This window comes from Pseudomassariella vexata (assembly GCF_002105095.1).
Source record: "Pseudomassariella vexata strain CBS 129021 chromosome Unknown BCR38scaffold_8, whole genome shotgun sequence".
Taxonomy (NCBI): Eukaryota; Fungi; Ascomycota; class Sordariomycetes; order Amphisphaeriales; family Pseudomassariaceae; genus Pseudomassariella; species Pseudomassariella vexata.
Window position 1 is genome coordinate 305043 of NW_024467963.1, and position 20283 is coordinate 325325.

The 20283-nt window shown below is 47.9% G+C and overlaps 7 protein-coding genes across 7 annotated transcripts; 3 read left to right on the forward strand and 4 right to left on the reverse strand.

The window, feature by feature from the left end:
- Window positions 1-11: 11 nt before the first annotated feature.
- On the reverse strand, window positions 12-2385 carry BCR38DRAFT_345517 (family 4 polysaccharide lyase; the record flags this gene model as incomplete). The annotated part of the gene is made up of 7 exons (XM_040856187.1): window positions 12-219; window positions 291-384; window positions 479-1286; window positions 1337-1401; window positions 1452-1585; window positions 1638-2115; window positions 2175-2385. 7 exons carry the CDS (start codon window positions 2383-2385, stop codon window positions 12-14), a joined length of 1998 nt encoding a protein of 665 aa, XP_040714632.1.
- A 1292-nt stretch (window positions 2386-3677) lies between these two features.
- On the forward strand, window positions 3678-4499 carry BCR38DRAFT_458239 (uncharacterized protein; the record flags this gene model as incomplete). The annotated part of the gene is made up of 4 exons (XM_040862138.1): window positions 3678-3932; window positions 4055-4174; window positions 4209-4289; window positions 4410-4499. 4 exons carry the CDS (start codon window positions 3678-3680, stop codon window positions 4497-4499), a joined length of 546 nt encoding a protein of 181 aa, XP_040714633.1.
- A 320-nt stretch (window positions 4500-4819) lies between these two features.
- On the reverse strand, window positions 4820-5133 carry BCR38DRAFT_435565 (uncharacterized protein; the record flags this gene model as incomplete). Its single annotated transcript, XM_040860385.1, has 2 exons — window positions 4820-5075; window positions 5107-5133. A coding segment is annotated over one exon (153 nt), but the record flags the coding sequence as incomplete, so codon positions are not given.
- Window positions 5134-5717: 584 nt separating this feature from the next.
- BCR38DRAFT_515892 (uncharacterized protein) lies at window positions 5718-7102 on the reverse strand (the record flags this gene model as incomplete). The annotated part of the gene is made up of 6 exons (XM_040865086.1): window positions 5718-6083; window positions 6147-6382; window positions 6475-6647; window positions 6684-6769; window positions 6849-6885; window positions 6938-7102. 5 exons carry the CDS (start codon window positions 7100-7102, stop codon window positions 6196-6198), a joined length of 648 nt encoding a protein of 215 aa, XP_040714635.1. The 3' UTR covers window positions 5718-6083; window positions 6147-6195.
- Window positions 7103-10541: 3439 nt separating this feature from the next.
- On the forward strand, window positions 10542-12586 carry BCR38DRAFT_345197 (cytochrome P450; the record flags this gene model as incomplete). The annotated part of the gene is made up of 7 exons (XM_040856165.1): window positions 10542-10803; window positions 10891-10976; window positions 11050-11329; window positions 11430-11787; window positions 11844-12016; window positions 12145-12338; window positions 12395-12586. 7 exons carry the CDS (start codon window positions 10542-10544, stop codon window positions 12584-12586), a joined length of 1545 nt encoding a protein of 514 aa, XP_040714636.1.
- A 3254-nt stretch (window positions 12587-15840) lies between these two features.
- On the forward strand, window positions 15841-16947 carry BCR38DRAFT_485755 (uncharacterized protein; the record flags this gene model as incomplete). Its single annotated transcript, XM_040863932.1, has 1 exon — window positions 15841-16947. The coding sequence occupies one exon, from the start codon at window positions 15841-15843 to the stop codon at window positions 16945-16947; it is 1107 nt and encodes a 368-aa protein (XP_040714637.1).
- Window positions 16948-19049: 2102 nt separating this feature from the next.
- On the reverse strand, window positions 19050-19622 carry BCR38DRAFT_435586 (uncharacterized protein). The gene has a single exon (XM_040860386.1). The coding sequence runs from the start codon at window positions 19462-19464 to the stop codon at window positions 19219-19221; it is 246 nt and encodes an 81-aa protein (XP_040714638.1). The 5' UTR covers window positions 19465-19622; the 3' UTR covers window positions 19050-19218.
- Between the last annotated feature and the right edge of the window lie 661 nt (window positions 19623-20283).

Sequence of the window (20283 nt, forward strand, 5' to 3'; positions counted from 1 at the left end):
ACCACAGTAGATTATTTAACCTCGAGCCTCAACGCATCGTACTGTACATAAACCGACTGCGGCAGCACAGCGCTCTCGTAGTCGGTCGCCTTGTAAGGGAGGCTAAGCACGATATCGTTGTCTCCAGACCTGAGCAGTTTAGCGTCGAAGGTGAATTTGTTGGCGATGTTGTAGCAGACGACTTCTGATCGAACGGCACAGGAGCTGCTGTGGTAATAACTGCGCATTATTCATCAGTAAATGCCAATTCTTACCCCAGGAGTGGAGCTGAGTAAATGACGTCTTCTTACGGGATGACCCATGGTTCGAGATCCTGGCCGTTGACGTTCACCGTGTACGGCAGATTCGCATACGGCTCTGAGGCGTTGTAGACATCCGTGTTTCCTAAGAATTTGTCATGAAAGTCAGTCATGCTTCCTCCGCATAGCAAATATCAAGTTGAGAAGGCTCCCAGTTGGTTCTCTGGATAGATACTCACCAGCAGCAGTCTTAGCCGCCGCCAACTGAACGGTGAAAGTAGCCTGTGTCCGATTCGCCAGCTGTAGCGCCTCCACATTGAAGCTGATGGTCCAATTATTCACATTCCCATCTCCATAGTACGGCTCTGGCCGCACATAGTTCGCATATCCCCCAAAGACGCTCCAGTGGACGTAATTGAAGTCTTCTACAACATCACTATCACCGACCGTGAAATGCACCCCCTCGGGGAAATCATCGACGAAATCGTAGGCCGCCCAGTAAATGCGGTACTCTTCCGGATGAAGCGGATGCGTGGGATCTTTCTGGTAGCCGTGCTTGTACTCGCCACTGCTCTTATCGGGAGTACCAATACGGAAGATCTCGGCGCCCGCGCTTTCCTCGCTCCAATTTGCCGTCGTGGTCGCCGTCTCGCCTGCCTCGACTACAACATCGTCTTGAATGTACTGCCCGAAAATGCCGTCGGCGTAGATGGTGAGGCGGTACGTGCCGTTCTTGACGCGCGGGATAGTGGCGGTGCCGTCGTTGTTTAGCTCCACCCAATATTGATACGCTTTGGTGTCGAAGACGTTGTCCTGGAAGTCGACGCCGTTTTGGGCCAGCACGGCAACGGGGTTCTTGGCGGTGGAGGGAAGAGAGGCTTGCAACTGGAAGACGCCGCGCTCCGAGCTGGGAACGTAGTTAGGGACGTGCTTGGCGATAGAGTCGTAGAAGTCGATGTCGAATTCTGGGGAGGCGTATTGGGTGGCGTCGGCTTTGGAGGCGAGGATGCCGGTTTCTGCAGGGAGGTGGTTGAAATAGTAGAATTGCTGCCTTCGTTAGTCACTTTCAACATACTCTCTAGGACGTTTCGACTCACAGGGCCAAAAGTTCGGTCGAAGCCGTTGGTGATGTTCGGCGTTTGATCACCGTGATGATTTGACACTTGGTCCGTGTTAGCTGGTGAAGTCCAGCCGTCTCATACATATGCATACCAATGTAATCGTAAACAATACCATCGACCGTCAAGTCGGAGTGAAGCGGTCCACCGAAGTAAGTCTCCCTGGTGTTCATCACTAGCCACGCCCCGAAGGTCGAATTGTCCGATGTCTGAGATCCATCGGCAAACCTGTGGTTACGATGAGTTACCATAGTCTCCAATTTGACTCAACTGAACTCACATTCCATGGGCATCATGGTTCCTCCAAGTATCCGCAAAAGTGTACTTGGTGAAATAATCCGCTTCTTGCTGAACATAGGCATCATCCGGCGTGTTTCCCAGATACCAGGTGGCATCCTGGACAACTATCTCATTTTCTTTTGCCTCTTTCCCGGGAAGAGGCGCATAGTGCTCCTCGTTGGTCAAGAGATGGGTCCAGATATCGCTGTTGGGGCGGAACAGCGTCCGGAACTCTTGCAGGTTTCGCAGGAATGGCGTAGTCTCGTTGTAGTACGCAAGGCGGGTAAAAATGTGCAAGCCCGTCTCGGTATCTCTTAGAAACCAGTATGTTTCTAAAATCTGGCCAGTCGCGGCATAGGTGTCGGACATTTTGATGCCACCGTAATCGACGCCTGTGGAGTCTGTGCCGGAGAATAGCTCATACGTGGGTTGACTAGATCCGGGTGTCCAAAAACCAGATGGTATACAATAGCAGTCCACTGCATGAATATTAGCACTCATTCTCAAGTCTTCCAATCCGAATTTTCCCATTGCTCACGGTACGGCCCGATGCCCGTCGACCCTGACTTCGTTCCTAGCAGATTTTGGCCATCCAGAGTGAGTGTCTGGATGTAGCCTCCAGACTTGACAACGCTCGCATAGAGTCGGTCATTGGATAACGACAGTTGAGACGCATCTTCGGTCGCGTTCAACTTGGCGAGGACGAATGTCGACCCAGCAGCCAAGACTAAGGGCACGAGAGAGAACATGGTGATGTCTACAAACGACTAAACAACAGCAACAACCCCTTCGCCTGCCACCACAAAAGCGCATTGCGGTCATAATATATGAAAACATGACGAGTGCCTAAGACCGCCCAGCGACTTACAGGGCCCACCACATTGGCATGTCACTCACCAAGTCGCCAGTCTGGGGTATTTCTGGATGGATTAATTTGAGGTATTATTCCGTAATGACTGCGGGGGAATGCGGGGCAATGCGGGGACAGACACGTTCCTGAGGTTCCTTCCGCACTTTTCGGCTTCATTAACAAAGGGGAGATCGAAGAGATGCTGCTTATGCGTTAGAAGGTATCTCCTGCCGGCTGATCCACACATGGGAGACCTCATCCATGAATTCTACATTTCGGCCAACTTGAGCAAACGTCTGGTAGAGGCACTTGTCAAATCTGCAGGGTGGTACAGCATAGTGGCCAGATTACAGGCACATTACTATGGAAGATGACTCGTTGAAACACTCATCCCGTACATGCAGTCGAGGCGCGCGGCACGCGGCAGAATCTGAAATTGCCTTGCCAGTGATGGTTTTACGTACTTGCGTACTGGACGATATCCGTCTCGCGGTAGCCGCGTTTGCGGCGGTCAAATCATTGGCCGTGAAGCGGCGACGAATAGAATCTTGCCGATAATGACGCTGCTGCCCCTGGACGGGAGAGCCACGCTGCAGGATTCTCTGGCAACCTCTTTTTGTACTTAGTCAATAGGCGTTTGCAATGGTATTTCAAACGAAGACCATCACTGCCTTTCCGTCGGGATTCGAGAGCTTGCACCGTAATGCGGCATTCGACGAAACTACAGAGCTTGAATCGTTCGATATAAGCGTCCGATTTGTGCTCAGGTACACTTGCATGGTGCACCTACACCATAACGAGCATATTACACAGAGGTCTTTGCTAGGGAAATGGCCACAAAGAGAGGACAGCAGCCTGGCAGGCCTGTACGATCTTCGTAGTCGTCTCCGGGATCACCTGATCAGGGAGGAATCGGGTAGGCCGCTATTGTCCTGTATTAATTCATTTCAGGCCATGCGCTGTGTTTCCAAGCCGTTGGTAATATGCAAGTACGCGATGGCGCGGAAACCCACGTGCAGTCGGGTGCAGCCGTATTTGCGTAGGCTGAGAAGTTCAGCACTTAAATGATCATGAGAATCCGGGTCGCCCTTGTACACTAGTTACTCTCCCGTCCCCGTATTCCTTTTTTCTACCCAGTAAGAGCACGTTGCCGAAACTCGGGTGGTACTAACTTAGCAGCCTCACACTATGATGGCTTTAACCACCATGGCGACGATATCTCGACGTGATATGCAAGACAATGGCCTAATAGTAAATATTACCGACGTCAAGCACTTGATATCCTACAGCTGGATCAAATCTTCCACACCCATAATTGCCGTGCCGGATATTCCGCCGAAGTGGTTCCCTCCTCCGGTTGCCCGTCGGCTTCCCAAGGATTCTGGGCTGGTTTATATCGCCCAGGATGCAGCCCGTCATCCCGAGAGTCCTCTGGAGCCCTGTTCCGTGCGCTGTATATCGTGGACCCGGTATTTGACATCGGCGCCATCGATCTTGTGAGCGACCGGAGTAATCTCCGCAATTTGCTCTTGTTCGTAGATCCGTCGTCGAGCCGGAATAGACTCGAGGTATTCACTATTAACGTCGAGGTCGTAGGAAGTACCGTGTTCTTCTACCGGACTGAGACTAAGACTCAAGAGCTCATCGCACCACGCGAGTGGAAGGGCTTTGGCCACGAGTTCGAGAAGGTATATACGACTTAGGCTGCTAGCGGCAGTACAGGCCACTCACTACTGGATCGTCTTATACCGCTTCGGCGGGCTAAGCTTTATCGTTCGTTATAAAGTAGACGGATACATAGATGTGGGCCGTGCGGGAAAGCTTTTAGGCGGCAAGAGCTGGATACAGATAACGATAGCTTAACCTAGTATTTTGGGTTCCTTGTCTCTATCCGCGACCGGCGACTACTATTGTCCTATTAAGGACATTAACAAGCCCACTGGTTCGAAATTGGTGATTCGAGAACAGGGCTACGATATGCCGCTTGGAACCACCCTCGAGATTAAAACATGAGTTTCGCATAAATACCTCGGCGTCTCGGACGTCTTACCCTAGCTCTGGGCCTCTCAGACGCCGAAGCTCGTGCAAGCCTCCCACCGGAACAGGTTGTTTCTGTAGCCCTTGGTGGAGGATTTATCAGTAGAAAGAAGTGGTCTGCTGCTAATTGACATTTGTAACTAGTTGCACAGAACGCGCTGGAGACGTTCGTCACCGCAGACTAACCACAGCGTTCCAGCAGACAACTCCCCGTTGCGTACGATTGGGACAAGATCAAGGGTTAGCTTCGCTGCTAGTTGAATTCCGAAAAGGAACCGCACTATGTAATTACTGCTTCACCTAAGCCAGCTCACACTCAATGAGATTCTCCATATCCGTGTCACTGCACCTCCAAATCTTGACCAGCTTAAGCCCGTTGCCCGTTGCCCTCGATCAAGTCATACCAGTTATCCTGCGTGCGCTCCAACGCCGAGAGTTGCATCATCATCAATATATCCCCGGCCGTGTTTTCCCAATAAACGCCGGTGCGAGGGATGACGTAGTCAAGATTAGTAGTTTGCTATAGCCCTGATTCATGGCTTCTGCTATGCGAGGATGCTGCTGTAGATGTCATCCGGACAGTGTGCATTATGGAGTGCATGAAGTATGCCCTAGCGCCCTTGATGGGTTGTTCAGTGTGAACGTCGTATCCTATCCGTTCGATATTGGCGTCGAGGTTCCTGATGTCGGCGAGCACCACGGGGAGGTCCCAGAGTATGAGTCTCTGCCGGCAGTTGACATGTCACTAAGGTCCAGAAAATATTTAGCAGATGGAGTTATCTCGCCCCCGGGTGGTCCGGATATACATCTTCTGGAACTCTGCTATGTCGTGGTCCAAGCCTACGGCAATATCAACCACTGGCGGAGCATCGGGCCTGGAGTCTGCACCCGGAAACAATAGTGTACGCCTTATACATATCACCCATATGCATAATTTCAATACTCTTCGCATAAATGCATGCGATAGTAATGTTTAAGAAGTCCAATGCTCGCGATTAATGTTCTAGAGCAAGACACGTATAGTATACCGATAATTCTAATCCAAATATCCGCGACATAGTCCGGGCCAAATATTGAAACTACACGTCCATGATATCCCATTGACGAGGTTCACCTTCCACCTTTCAAGCCTTTTTGGCCGTGATTGTCCCTGGCTCAAACTCTGTGTCCGTGGTGTCTTCGACACGACTACGGGTGCTCGATGCCAACCTGCCATCCTTGGACTTGACATGAGTATGATATGTGAGTGACTCGCACCCGGACTCGGATGTTGTTGTCAATTGGGTAATAGAAGAGTCGTCTCGAAGTTTATCAAACTTCCTGCTTTTCTTTTGACCGATTGTCTGGATACTCTTGACGTTCCCGGAGTCATATTGTATGGTGCCTGTCTTGGAGTATCGTCCGCCGAAGAGAGGGCGCAAGAGAGGCACGCAGGCCAGAGTGATACCAATGCTAGGCTCCAAAGCACTCCATAGGATGGCTAGAGGGACGGTGAAAGTGGCATCGGTCATATCGACGTGGAGAAGAGAGTAAAGTCGGAAAGCGCTAATTATGACGACACTACCAAAGAAAGCTGTGAGTCGCGTTCCTCAAGTTCAGTATCTCCTAGAAAAGAGTACTTACAAAAGACCAAGACCGAAAGTAGCCATTAGGACCAGCTTTTTGTAGAGTGTCAATTCCAATCCGTATAGATAAGACATTGGCAGTAGCAGAACAACCAGATCGGTAATAATATTGGAATTCCAGTGCAGAGCCATAGTGTAATAGGATTACCACAATGCCCACCTGGAGTATCTGGGTCCCAGTTGAATGCGACAGGCTGGCAGATCAGGAAACCACCGACAATGACTGCGATCATCCTATAATAAGAGCAAATTAGCAAGGTCACAGTTTTGGATTGTTCTCGTTTAAGGTGAACACAATCGCTGATGGGATGACCAGGATTATTTACCACAGAAGGATGATAATAGCAGTTGTATAAGCTATCACAACGAATCTCCGAACCGTGAATATGTTGCAGTAGAGGGAGAGGATGGCAAGTTTGGTTAACGCAAGACTAGTTGCCCGATGAATTGCTGAGCAACCATCATCTGCAGATCCAATCCGCCAGTCAGAACACAAAAGCTTTTTCGTCCACATTGTTTAATTTTGGGTGCATACCTTAAGGAAGGTCATTGAGCCAGACTCAACTTCGAATCTCTCCAAGATTTCTCTCAGATGCCATCCTGCACCCCCTACCAGCACACCTACTATGGATTAGTTACTGTAGCAGCTGAACTTGATATATAGCCAGAACTGCCCCAACTACCAGCATAGCTGACTTACAAGCAATATTAAGACCATGGTAGCCAACAACATTGATCTGAACTGATGCGTCAGATGGCCCAGTGGTTGCTTCGGATGCCTTTACTCACAAGAGCAGTGATAACCAAAAACTCGCTTGTGTCCGTCTTCCTGTTTGAAATTCGACGGGCAAGGATTCGCAAACTCACTGCTACCGTAGGAATTATGCTGAAAACCACGGCGCATCCTACCAAGGACCTCTGGTCTGATTTCTCGATTGGAAAGATGAAAGTCATACTGATTGAATCAAAGGTCAAAAACAGGTGCTTAACGCTCCGATAAATTCGAGATATGGAATCTTCCGAAGACCATGCCGAGGGTATCGGAACCAACTCGTGGGACTTTGTTATTTTTTGCACCACGGGTCCTTTATAATAGGCATCATCTTAGCTTACTGCCTGAAGCTCCCCAGCGATCTTTGTTGGATGAAACAGATCTCCAGGAATATAGTTACATTGCCCGTACTTTCTCTGTCATAAACCAGGGATCATTAAAAAACATGGGATCTCTCAACAACTATGAGAGATATTTCAGTCCAGCAAGTTTGTTTACATGATTGATCAGCTCCTTGTGAACAGAGAGCGCACTGGGAAAATCCAGCGGCATAGTACAACTCAATCAAATTTTGACTGATCCATTATAGCGGGACTTGGTTGGCCTAGAATAGCTGAGCACAGAGTGTTTTTCTATTTGGGCCTTAGTGTTCTTGAATGCAATGCGGGAACCATGGCAAGCATAGGACTAGGATCAAAGGTCCTCTACCCCGATCTGTCAAGATAGTTTACCAAATCCAGTGCGAGGAGATTCCTTGGTATATTCCGCAACTAATCCTATAATGCTCTCGGAGCGAACTGAACTGGGGTTAAAGGCCAACCTCGGTTGTTGACCGTAGAGCGCAGTGCTCGTTAGGACGACGTCTGCATCGGCCAATACAGCCATATTCCGGTTTGTTATAAGCAGTAATAACCCAGCAGCAAGAATACAAAATACTTCACCTCATAACTTGTAGGTCTACATCTCAAATTGTTCTCTATTGTTACCTCAAGGTACACACTTCAAAATTTCATTACCGGTAACCAAAAAAGACTTGTATATCGTTGGTTCGTCTGGAATCGGGAATAATACCCTCGGCTGTGTAACCAGATTCAGACCCAAGTATAAACCCTGCACTCGAGACCGCATTGTGTGCAAACCACAGCCGAATATCCACAGACCCGGTCGTCAGGTAGTTCACATTGCCTTCAAAAATGCAGGGATCAACATGGATGAAATTAGTATTAGAGGATTTAATAGGCTCTTGTTCTTGTTTATCGCATTAATTGAAAAGTCCAAATGCCCGGTACAGGTGTTGTTCTTAGAGAATGCTGGCCGTGCCACAACTAGACTAGGCTCAGTAATCGTAGAAGTAGAGATTTCGGGGCAAGTCTCAGATGAACCCCTTCGCCGAATTATCGTTCAAAATTGCGCTTCGCCCAAGTGTTGACTGAGCCTGTCTTTGCGGAGCTGGGTGGCGAAGTTGTTCTAATTGCCAGGCTATAAGACGGGGATCATTCCGAACTATTGGGCAACAACCTGGACCAAGTGTGGAAATCCTTGTTGAAGCCGGCCGAAGCGGCATGAATGACACTATGGGATGGGCTTTCGTACGGTGTGGCAGTCCCAAACTGTCGGGTCTTCAAACCAGTGGTTAACGTACAACCCCACCTTTCCGGCCACCTAATCTGCCAACTACAACAACCTTCGGCACAACAGATTATCGTCGGTATTGGCTATTATTATACAATGCCTCGATATTCAGAAAATTCGATTCAAGGCGCTCTCAACGATATCAATCAAGGGATATCCCAGCGCCAGGCTTCCCTCCGATGGGGCGTTCCACGCTCTACCCTCCAATTACGACTCGGCGATGGCCTCAGCCATTCTGACGCGTCAATCGCGTCGATGAAGCTATCTAGGGAAATGGTTTAACGATTGCGACGATATACCTGATTGGCAATATACTTATTCGTCTAACGGTTGGATCAGTACAGATATCGCCGTTCGATGGCTTCGTGATATCTTTATACCTCGTACACAACCAGTTGATCCCGACGAGCAGCGGCTCTTGATATTAGATGGTCATATCGCTCACGACAACGTCGAGTTTATGTGGTTAGCCTATTGTAACAAGATCTCGTTACTATTTTTGCCAGCACACTGTTCTCACGGGCTCCAACCTCTCGACGTCGCCGTATTTGCTCCATTAAAGCGGTACTATCGCTCGTTAGCGACCTCTTTCTCGATCGAGTACTGTTCTATTCCATTTAAAAAGTCGACGTTCCTCTCGCTATACATCGAAGCATATACGAAGTCGTTCACGATCAGTAATATACAATCAGGCTTCTCTGCAACTGGAATATACCCATTGGATCCATCGCGACCTCAGCCGACGATAGCCCCCCTATCAGAACGACCAACTACACCACCAACAGCTGGTAATTGGCTTGATCCGACAATAATAGCGACGCTAGTGACTAGCTTAGTAGCTAGGGAGAGTCTGGCAGCGATTACGCCATTGCGATCGTCGCAACGGCTATTGTTTCGGAAGCTGACTCGTCGGCTAGATGTACAAAGCGTCTAGGTCGCTACTTTGACCCAACGTGTACACGCATTAGAAGCCGAGATAACTTCGTTACGCCACAAACCACGTAAGAAGGTACTATCAGGGCCTAATGAACGATTTGGTAATATTGTACAGATTAAGGAAGCGATGGATCGAGCCCTTGAAGTAGAACGGCAACGAGACCAGGTACAACGTCGGAATCAGGTAATCCTGGACCCAGCTAAGGCGTCAGAATCTATCAGATCTATACCTCAGGAAGCCCTAGGGCACAATTTTCTATTAGAGCTGGTTGTACCTGAATAGCTGTAATAGTACGTTGGATACACTGTTTCGAATACCTTCAATTGGATTGCAATATGTGGCCAGAAAGGTGGGTGGCCGGAAAGGTGGGGTTGTACGTTAGTGGGTTATGTAATATTGAAAACCCTGCCCAGAACCCACGCAAGATAACGTTCCTCCAATACAGACCGCGGCATTGGGAACCTGGCATAGACCTAGCACACGAACATGCTGGTCTTTATATACTCACACCATTTGCTGCATGCGATACCGAGAGGTCGTCTGGCACCCAAGCACCTGCCAAGTTCAGAACGGCAAATCTGCAGCGTTGTTCCTGCTACTCCGCGCACGTTGCAGGTATTTTAAAGAGCAGGCTGCCATTGGCACGGTGATCTTTTGCGCAGAGTCCATCCGATGTGCCGGCGTCTGCCCCTGTTCTACCCTCCCGCCTCCCGCCTCCCGCCTCACCTCATGTTTGTCATGGGAGATCTTGCCCGGAGATGGATTTTACCGGGGATCATCAATAGATTATGAATGAAGCCGATTCAACGGCCATACACCAATAACCATGGATGGTTGAGTCGCACTTGGCAGCAGGGGGTAGGTAGTACTGCATTTTGCGACCACGACCAGTTTTCTAGCCCGGCTTCGATTCTCCAGACACTCGCCGTTATTTCACTGTCGTTGCCAAACCCTTCTCTTTTATCGACTCGATCCCATTGAAATTCCGTCAATTCAAGTTACTGGGCTAATCTTAGTGCGCCAGGATGGATATCTCTAAGAAGTTCGACGCTATGCTGATTGAGTTGAAATCTCAGTTGGGATTCTTGGAAGAGCGGATTGCAACTACAACATTAAGCTGGTCAATCATTGCGTCTCAAGTTGTAATACTCGTTACCACGTCACTCTGTCTGATCTTTATACGTCGTCGCTACTTGTCTCCCATCAGTCATGTCCCTGGGCCATTTCTTGCATCGTTCTCCCGGTTGTGGCATCTTCGCCAAATCGTCGGCGGGAAGCAAAATTTGAAGCTTACTGAACAGCATGATAAGCATGGTACGGAGTTTCATTCTCCGGACAACCGACTACGAGCCATGTTTAGGATTTCAGGTCTGGTACGTTTGGCTGACTTCAGAGTTGCAGGTCACTTTGTTCGCATAGCGCACAATGAGGTCAGTGTCAGCCATCCGAACGCTGTCACGGCCTTGCTATTGAGAACACTTCCGAAGGTAATCATTGTATCCCATAATTTACGAAAAGCCATAGTTTGACACTCAAGAATAACATTGGAGACGCGTCTAGGGCCAATGGTATGCAATAGTCTGCTTTCCAGACTATCGCTTCACCACACCATTCTCCATTCTCGATCCGAATAAGAAGAGCGAGTGTTCAAAGTATTTGTCGACCGGCTATCTTCTACACAACGTGATCAAGTCAGAGCCTGCTATGGATATCAACATGAAGAAGTTCTTCGGCTGGATGGACAAGTTTGCCGACGACCAGAAACCAATGGACCTGGACAAGTTCTTTACATATGTCGCCTTTGACATCACTGGCGAAGTCGTGTTCTCGAAGCCGTTTGGTAAGTCGTTTCCTACACGTCATTCCCGTTACACATGGCGTGCATGTTTATATGTGGGCGTGGTTTTTTCATCACACACCCCTAATTCTGCTTTATACAGGCTTCATGGACGCAGGCGAAGATGTCAACAACTCCATTTTCATGAATATGGGCATGGAGATGTACATTGCAATTTTTGGCTACATGCAAATATTGCATACTGTTTTTTCGAATCCATTTGTTACTTGGCTCAAGATCCTTCCCATGGGCCATCTCTTTGACACGACAATGTCGGCCCTCAATGAGCGCCAGAAGAATCCAGATGCCCACGAAGATCTTGTAGCCCACTGGTTCCGTGGTTTGGACAAGGCAAAGAAAGACAAATCAAAGATCTTTGATTTGCGATGTCTCCAGTCGTTTGCGACTGCCAACGTTGGTGCTGGGTCTGATACAGTATCAGCAGGACTGCAGAGCTTTATGTAATTCATATTACGCAGATCATGCATGCTCTGCGCAAGATGCTGATTTGCTCCAGATACTACCTTCTACGACACCCTACAGGATGGAAACGATGTGTGGCAGAGATGGATGCTGCACGCAAAAATGGCCATTGCGAAGGCGAGGTTGTGTCCTACAACGATGCCACACAACTCCCTTACTTGCAGGCTTGTATCAAAGAGGGATTACGCATGTTCGCCCCTGTCTCGAGTAGGTCCATGCACTTCCACCCCATCCGCAACCGATCTAGACAATATGCGCATCTATGTGCTTTGAGTGGCCTTTCAACAGCTCTTCGTAACTTTTGTCTATACTTCTTCGCTAATTAGATATTTTAGTGGGATTGCCCCGCGTTGCACCTAAAGGCGGCGTGAGCATTGGCAACGCTTTCTTCCCAGAAGGCATCACTCTCAGCGTAAATCCTTCAGTCATACACCACTCAAAGGAACTATGGGGCCCCGACGCACGCGAGTTCAATCCAGACCGTTGGCTAGCTACAGACGCGGCTTCCAAGGAGAAATACTTTATCCCAGTACGTTAAATCATCGAATCCGTGGGTAAATCTTGTTGCTAACTGTTGGGGAACAGTGGGGAGTGGGCTACGCTTCCTGCCCTGGGCAACATATTGCCAGGATTCAATTGTCCAAAATTAGTGCCACCATTATTCGGGACTATGAAATCAGACAGGTCGACCCTTCGGCTCATTGGCAGTGGTCAGCGTGGTTTACTGTTGTGCCCCATAGCTGGCCAGTGTACATCACAAAGCGCAACAAGGCTTGAACGATTGCTGTTTTTAGTACCACTCGAGGCGGCAAAGAAAATCAGTTGGAAGAAGTAATGACAGCTCATCCCCGTGCCTTGGCCGAGGGTCTTGATAGGAACAACTTGCCAGAATGTAAAAGAGACAATGCTTGAGTTTTGAGTACACCTTTGCGTCAGTAATAACAGGAGATGGACGGGACGGGCACTTTCACAAATCGACCTGGAAAAGATAAAAAACCAATAAACTGAAACCAAAACTGAAACCATCGGTAGGAAAATGTATTGACTTAACCTGTAACTACAGTGCAGCCCTCAAGCGTGGCAAGTTTCTCAAGCGGGAACCCTACCCACACGAATAGATTCATGGTTCTGTCCGCATTCTCCTCTTTTGTTGGCCTATCTTATTTGCACACCGCATGTGACTGATAAGCAGGATGTTTCGTACATTGCCAAAGCCAAGGAGCAGAATATCGGTCGGGACATTGGGGAAGATTGCCTGCATCAGTGATACAGCGGGCGTGTTCCCGATGGGATAGAAGTAGGATACAATATGGACAACCGCTGGGGTCAACAACTTGAGAGCTCACGATAAGTAGCAGAGCGGGCAGGTTGCGAGAGAAAGATGGGAATCAGATGGCAATTTGTTGGAAGTCGTGGAGCATGGCAATAGTATGAGACGATTTAGGAGCAGATGGACAAGCTGGTTCGGAAGTGGTGGGTTTCAACTAACGCCCTAATGTATTGCAAAGCGGAACACACCCATTTGATCAATAGAATTGAGCAAGTAACAACCCCGGAGGCATTCGAAAGTGTTTGCTCAAGGACGTTAACATGAGAGGAAGAGCATTCGCGGGTACGGCAGGTGGTGGCAGATTACCCAGTTCAAGCCGTGGCCATGCCCCGCGGGCGGCTGCCTGATCTTCGTCGTGTTTGCATTCCCAAACTCTGTGTTGTTGGCGGCCGAGTGCATCCAGATGCCTTTATTGTGACTGCATCTGAACCGAGCTGTTGTCATGATCACAAATGCCTGACAGCTGACCACAGCCCTGCTCTGGTGTATTTGTAATGAATAAGCGGCCATCCCATACAAGCTATGATATATCTGGAGTGGTTCAGAGCCACGCTGAAAATCCTTTGCAGGGCATCTGGAATTGGGGAATTAGACTGGTCAAATGTACCAAGCTCAGTGGTGGGGCAAGTAAAAAAAAGTCTTGATCCCGCTAGACGGCCCCACTCATCAACACGTTGCGTCAAACTGAATTCCTCGACTATCTACACTTTATTTTCAATTTATAACAACTCTTCACGGAGGTCACATTAGAAAAGCACTTAGGCGCGTTTTAACCGTAAGCCACGAACAAGGCTAAAAATGTTCTCTAATTACTCGCGTTATTATAGCCGCCTAGTATGCTAACGCCGTTAGTATTTGTCACGACCTGGGTTGCATCGCATTGGTATAGACCTCGATTAGGTGCTATCGACGAAGATTCTACTCTAAGGAGCGAAGGAAAGAAGATGACAACTTAGGTTTGAGGGAGCGCGACTAAGTCATCCACGCTTGGCGGGGCTCCTACAAGGGTTATGATTGGCTTCCCATCTGACACTGCCACGGCAGGTGTTCCAGCTGTAAGTCACCTGGTTGTAGTGAGTCTGCGAGGGTTGACCTTCACAGTATTAGAGGTATAGCTAGCTGATTCAAATACTCGTCTTTAATAGTGAGTACTAATACTAAACGCCGATAATAAACCGGATTGTTCGCCTTATATTACTGTAGAGGCTACCCTACTGTGCTAACTATGCGGTAGGCTTGGTAGATTACTAGAATCGTAACGAATAATCCTATAATTAGCTAAGTAGCCCCATGAAAAGCGGTAGAAGACAAAGTAAGCTATTTCCTATACTATAATAATATCAAAGCCGCCTTGAAGGTATATAACCTATACTATTGGAAGTATTTACGCTGAATTAAGGTAAACACAAGGATTATAGACTATTAGACTACCTATTACTACTTGTAGGAAGGTAGAAAAGTATAGTTAACTGTGACGGCCGGTGTCACGATGCCACGAAACCCACTAGCTGTGGACCCGTAGGAGCACTGGCCATCTGAAGGCGGGATTGAAGATCCTCAGGTGTGAGCCAGCCTGTTTTAGTTTCTCTTTCTTTCCTTGTCGAGAATCGTTAAGTCAATACAGTGCATTAGAGTGTTTTGACTCTTCAATTGTGCTCACCGTGACATTAACTAAAGTACGTACGAGTAATATCGTAGGGTTCCCGCTTAGCTGGTGCGCAAGCCGCTGTATCCCAGGCTACTTTCTAGATCGGCGACGAGCACAGTCGGTTCGAATCCGGCGGCAGTTAGAGACCGCGTCTACCTAATACGAAAGTGATGGGGGGCAAATTTAGTAGAGTTAAGCATCCTCCGAAAAATCCATAACCCTACATCAATATCAAACTCATTACGACAACGTGCTGGTCATTCCAAGTTTTCAGACAACGTCAATCGTGCTTAAAGCAGAATTGTGTTCTATGAAGGGCTAAACCCCCTTTTCACTGGAGTTCAGCCTCTTCCGAAGGCCACATTGTGAATGTATGCAACAGCGGCACAGGAAGGCAAATATCAAAACGGCACAGACCCACATTATTGTAGCAAGCACTAGAACACCAAAGTCGCTTAGAAAGCGGCTGACTGCCGAGATTCCTAGGTTAGTAAAAGTGGGAAATGCGTTATTTCGGAATCTTTGGATGACATACTCAATTACCAAGCAGCAGAAACTCATGACCCACCCAACACGAGCTTATAGTACACCACTTCCGGTATCTCAATTGTTAGCCTGCGAAATGTCCCATGTCGAGAAACAACCGACACATATAAGTTTACACGAGAAATCAAGTAACTAAACATACACAATTTCTGTCTGCATAGGTTTTTGTACGCCGAAAACAGTAGAACTTGGAGGAAGAGGCTTAGTGTTATGAGACAGTGCACACGCTAACATTTGAAATGCCAGAGGTGAACGATGGTTTTGAATGTGGATCATGTGTAGGTATACAACCAATACTTCTTTGTCTAGGCCACTTATTTCTTAATCAGTGGGACCGTTTCTTACAAATGCACCTGAGAGGTCGGGCAGTATCAGGATGCCGAAATGGTTGATAAAATCCCCACAGGTAAGTTCATGTAAAACCCCGATGAGTCTTTTTGATCGTCTGTCAGTGTCGGCTAGTCAGTCAACTCTTTTTAAACATATTCGTCTTCTACAAACTTCAACATGTCCAAATCTCGTCTCTTCCAGCCCCTAAAGGTCGGCAATGTAAACTTGCAGCACCGCATGGTGATGGCACCATTGACACGGTTCAGGGCCGATGACCACTATGTGCCTCTGCCGCTCGTCAAGGAGTACTACGCCCAACGCGCCTCGGTGCCGGGAACTCTTATCATCACAGAAGCCATGTTCATCTCTCAACAAGCCAGCGGGTACCCCAACGTGCCCGGTATCTGGTCCAAGGAGCAGATCGCCGCGTGGAAGGAAATCACAGACACGATTCACTCCAAGGGAAGTTTCGTGTTTGTTCAGCTCTGGGCCCTCGGCCGCGTCGCCAGCCCCGACAACGCCAAGGCGGAAGGCTTCGAGATCAAGAGCGCAAGCCCCATACCCGAAAGCTCCGATAAGCCCGTGCCCAAGCAGATGACGGAGGAGGACATCCAATCCTTCATCAGCGACTACGCCCAGGCGGCACGCAACGCCGTCGAGGCCGGCTTCGATGGTGTTGAAGTGCACGGGGCCAACGGGTACCTGGTTGATCAATTTACCCAGGACGTGTCGAACCAGCGTTCGGACAAGTGGGGAGGCAGCATTGAAAACCGGTCGCGCTTCGCCCTCGAAGTGATCGGTGCCATCGTTAAGGCCATAGGCGCCGATAAGGTCGCCATCCGCTTGTCTCCCTGGTCGTCGTTCCAGGGCATGAAGATGAAAAACCCCGTGCCGCAGTTTACGCACCTCGTCGAGAACCTCAAGCAGCACAAGCTGGCCTACCTCCACGTCGTGGAAGCCCGTCTTGATGGCAACAAGGATACTGAGACTGATGAGAAGGTCTCATTCGTCGTTGACGCGTGGAACAACACGTCCCCCGTGTTCATAGCCGGTGGTTTCCAGGGCGACAGCGCGAAGAAGGCCGTCGATGGGGAGTTCAAAGATCGCGAGGTAGCGATAGTGTTCGGCCGATACTTCATCTCTACACCGGACCTTCCGTACAGGATCGAGAAGGGACTGCCGTTGAACGAGTACGACCGTGACACCTTTTACACTGCTGGTAAAAAAGAGGGGTATACAGATTACCCCTTCAGCGAGGAGTTCAAGAAGGAGAACAACTTGTGAACATCCCATGTGGTTGAGAGATCGATCGGCCGTAGGACGAAGCTTCTGGTCATGAGTGTGCGAAACAGGCCCATGTTTCCAACACGATATTGGCGTAGGGGCTACAGAGATCGAATATAAGTTGAAATCCTCGTGTATACACACCTTGTGATGCGTTCACCTAGGGGGGAGGATGCTATAATGCAGTAGTGTGCAACGTTATAGTATCTAATTGAATGGGATTCACTTAACCAGTGGGTTCCCCTACCTTTTCGTATAAAATGGTAGCATCTCTTCCGTTGTTTGGTCAAACGGTCGCATGGTCGATTTGGTAGGGTTTAGGACTCATGGCCACCAAGTCCGCACCGCATCCGGCGAATGGCTGTCGCGCCCTGACGAACAGACCACTATAGGGGTAGTACCGGGTTCAATTCCCGGCGGAAGCACCAAACCACTTGGGGAGGATTACGGACCTACTCTGGCAATAAGACCTGTGAGCGATAAGCCCATTGAGGACAATGGTTTCGATTGACCAGACCCCGGCACTTGATGCGTGCACCTAGGGGGGAGGATGCTATAATGCAGTAGTGCGCAACGTTATAGTATCTAATTGAATGGGATTCACCTAACCAGTGGGTCCCCCTACCTTTTCGTAGGTCCCCCTACCTTTTCGTATCACCTTGTCATAGAGCGACCCACCCGCCCTACTCCCGGGTATAACCTTGGTAGAGAAACTTTAGATTAGCTATTTAAAAGCTACATGTAACCGTATTTGTAATGGAGATACTGCGTCTTGATAGTAATAGTCAGATAGTGCAAAGAGCCACTGATGATGTGCTAATGATACGAAAAGGTAGGGGGACCCACTGGTTAGGTGAATCCCATTCAATTAGATACTATAACGTTGCGCACTACTGCATTATAGCATTCTGTTACGAATCTACGATTCTAACCAATGCAACAGGCCCGATGGCAGGCCCAGTGGATACAGGACAAAGAAGGAGGGGAAAGTCACACAGGAGTGGCTAGCTGCAGGAGGAGCCAGCTAGTGCAAGGATCACAAGTCACGTGACTTACAGGGGTGGATCATTTGGATATGAAATGATCCAACATATCCAATTAGGACCAATAGTATCCATGAAGGATCTAATAGCCCCAGTTATCAGTGAAGGAGGGAATGGATATATAAGGGACAGGACTCCCAGGCATTTCATAGATAAACAGTCTCTACTTCAGTGATCAATCTAAGCATCAATCTAACCCATTGGTGAGGCAAACTGCCTTAACGACTCTATTCCCGATTACCCTACTTGAATACTTCAGTTGCCCAAAGCACTCTACTCCATACGTCAGACCCCGATATTATTGCTAAAGGACTCCGCAGCAGGACTTACTTACTAGCACAAACCCTTACAGACTCTTTAGTGGTTTACGCAGCTAGACTATTAGAGGTTTCGTTACACATCCTCCCCCCTAGGTGCACGCATCAGCTAATGAGACGGGTGCGTGTATTGCAAGACTGATTCTTAAGGAATACCGGATCTGGGGCGAAACCCCCCTACTGCAGCTTACTAGCTGGGACAGCCCTTTTTAAGGGACAAGGACACTATATGTTTTATATTAGTTTAACTTATTAGTAAGGTATAGTAGTATTTTAACTACTCCTTTTCGAAGAGCCCTATTTACTAAATATATTATACATACGTGTCTTTGTTTTTAATTAAGAGCATAACATAAGGAGTTTCTTATTAGTATAAGCCTTTACATATATTTTAGTAGTTTACGCAGCTAGGCTAGTAGAGGTTTCGTTACAGTTTAGCCGGTATATATATCCATATCGCCGGCTACGGTCCCTTCTATTACTATCGATTATATTCATCATTGAAATCGTATTAATCTATACCTAAGGATGTAACGAAACCTCTAATAGTCTAGCTGCGTAAACCACTAAAGAGTCTGTAAGGGTTTGTGCTAGTAAGTAAGTCCTGCTGCGGAGTCCTCAAGCAATAATATCGGGGTTTGACGTATGGAATAGAGTGCTTTGGGTAACTGAAGTATTCAAGTAGGGTAATCGGGAATAGAGTCGTTAAGGCAGTTTGCCTCACCAATGGGTTAGATTGATGCTTAGATTGATCACTGAAGTAGAGACTGTCTATCTATGAAATGCCTGGGAGTCCTGTCCCTTGTCACGTCGTGTCATGCCCTTCACGACTGTGATGATACAATATAGAAATAAAGAACAGGAATAATCATTCAAGCCAGAGATCTAATGAAGGCGCTTGTTCTGTAAGTTCAAGGATTTCCAATGGATGCCATGTTGCAGAATCTGCGGCATAGCTCGATTAGTTGACTTGCTGTACTTCGCTCTTCGGCCGCAGCGATGTAACCACCCACAATGCGAGCAATCAGGCCATGGACGATGCCGCAGTCATCACATCGGATGCACTTTTTTTTCAAGCTATATGTCATTTTGCCGGTACTTCCGAATGCTAGTAACCTGCACCAAACTATTAGTAGCTCCCCAATAGATCTGTACATGATATAGAACAATAAATGCACGGAACCCAATTCGCTAACACACCAAAAGTTCGGTCTTACGGTAAGTCTAAAGCATCAGACTCTGGGACTCTTGATCTCATGTGCTGTGTTGGGCTTATCTACAAAAGTAATAAAATAGCTGAAGAAGGACAAGAGACGTACGGACTTGATTCACTGCGTGAGTGGGTTGACCGCCATCTTCAGGCTTTACGAGTACTGGATCGTGTTACCAAGGCAGCCAATATGAGAATCCTTCGCAAGTTCTGCGCCTCAAAGACCGTCAAATTCGGGTATGGTGGACAACTTCCGTGGGGGTTATTGTGAAGTAATGATTGTCAAATCAGCTTGATGACGTGGGTGGCGGACGCCAATGCCAATTGGGCTGAGGAAGACAATATATATGGCTTGGTAAGCTAATATATATACCTGGGTAGTTGTACAATTGAAATTTGTACTTCCCATTGTCGTACTGTCTCAAGCAACTTTAAATATATGCAGTTTTGTTTAACTTGGAATTGCTTGACATTGTGGAGTCAACTTCATAACAAACCATAGCCGTGAAACCACACCGATGGCACTAGTTCAAGTGCTAATTTCTAAATTGAAGCATTTCAGAGTTGAAGCTTTGCTGGCGGATCCTTCTACTCCCGCTGCAAGTCTAATGCAGGTCACGGATATTTAGGCCTCCTCCATACGAAGTCCTGAAATGTTTCCTGTCGAAGTTTCACCATTTATACAAATAATTATGGTAAATATGTTATAATCGCGGTACATTTTATATGTGTATACCGGCTTTTAGGTACCATTATTCACCCTAGT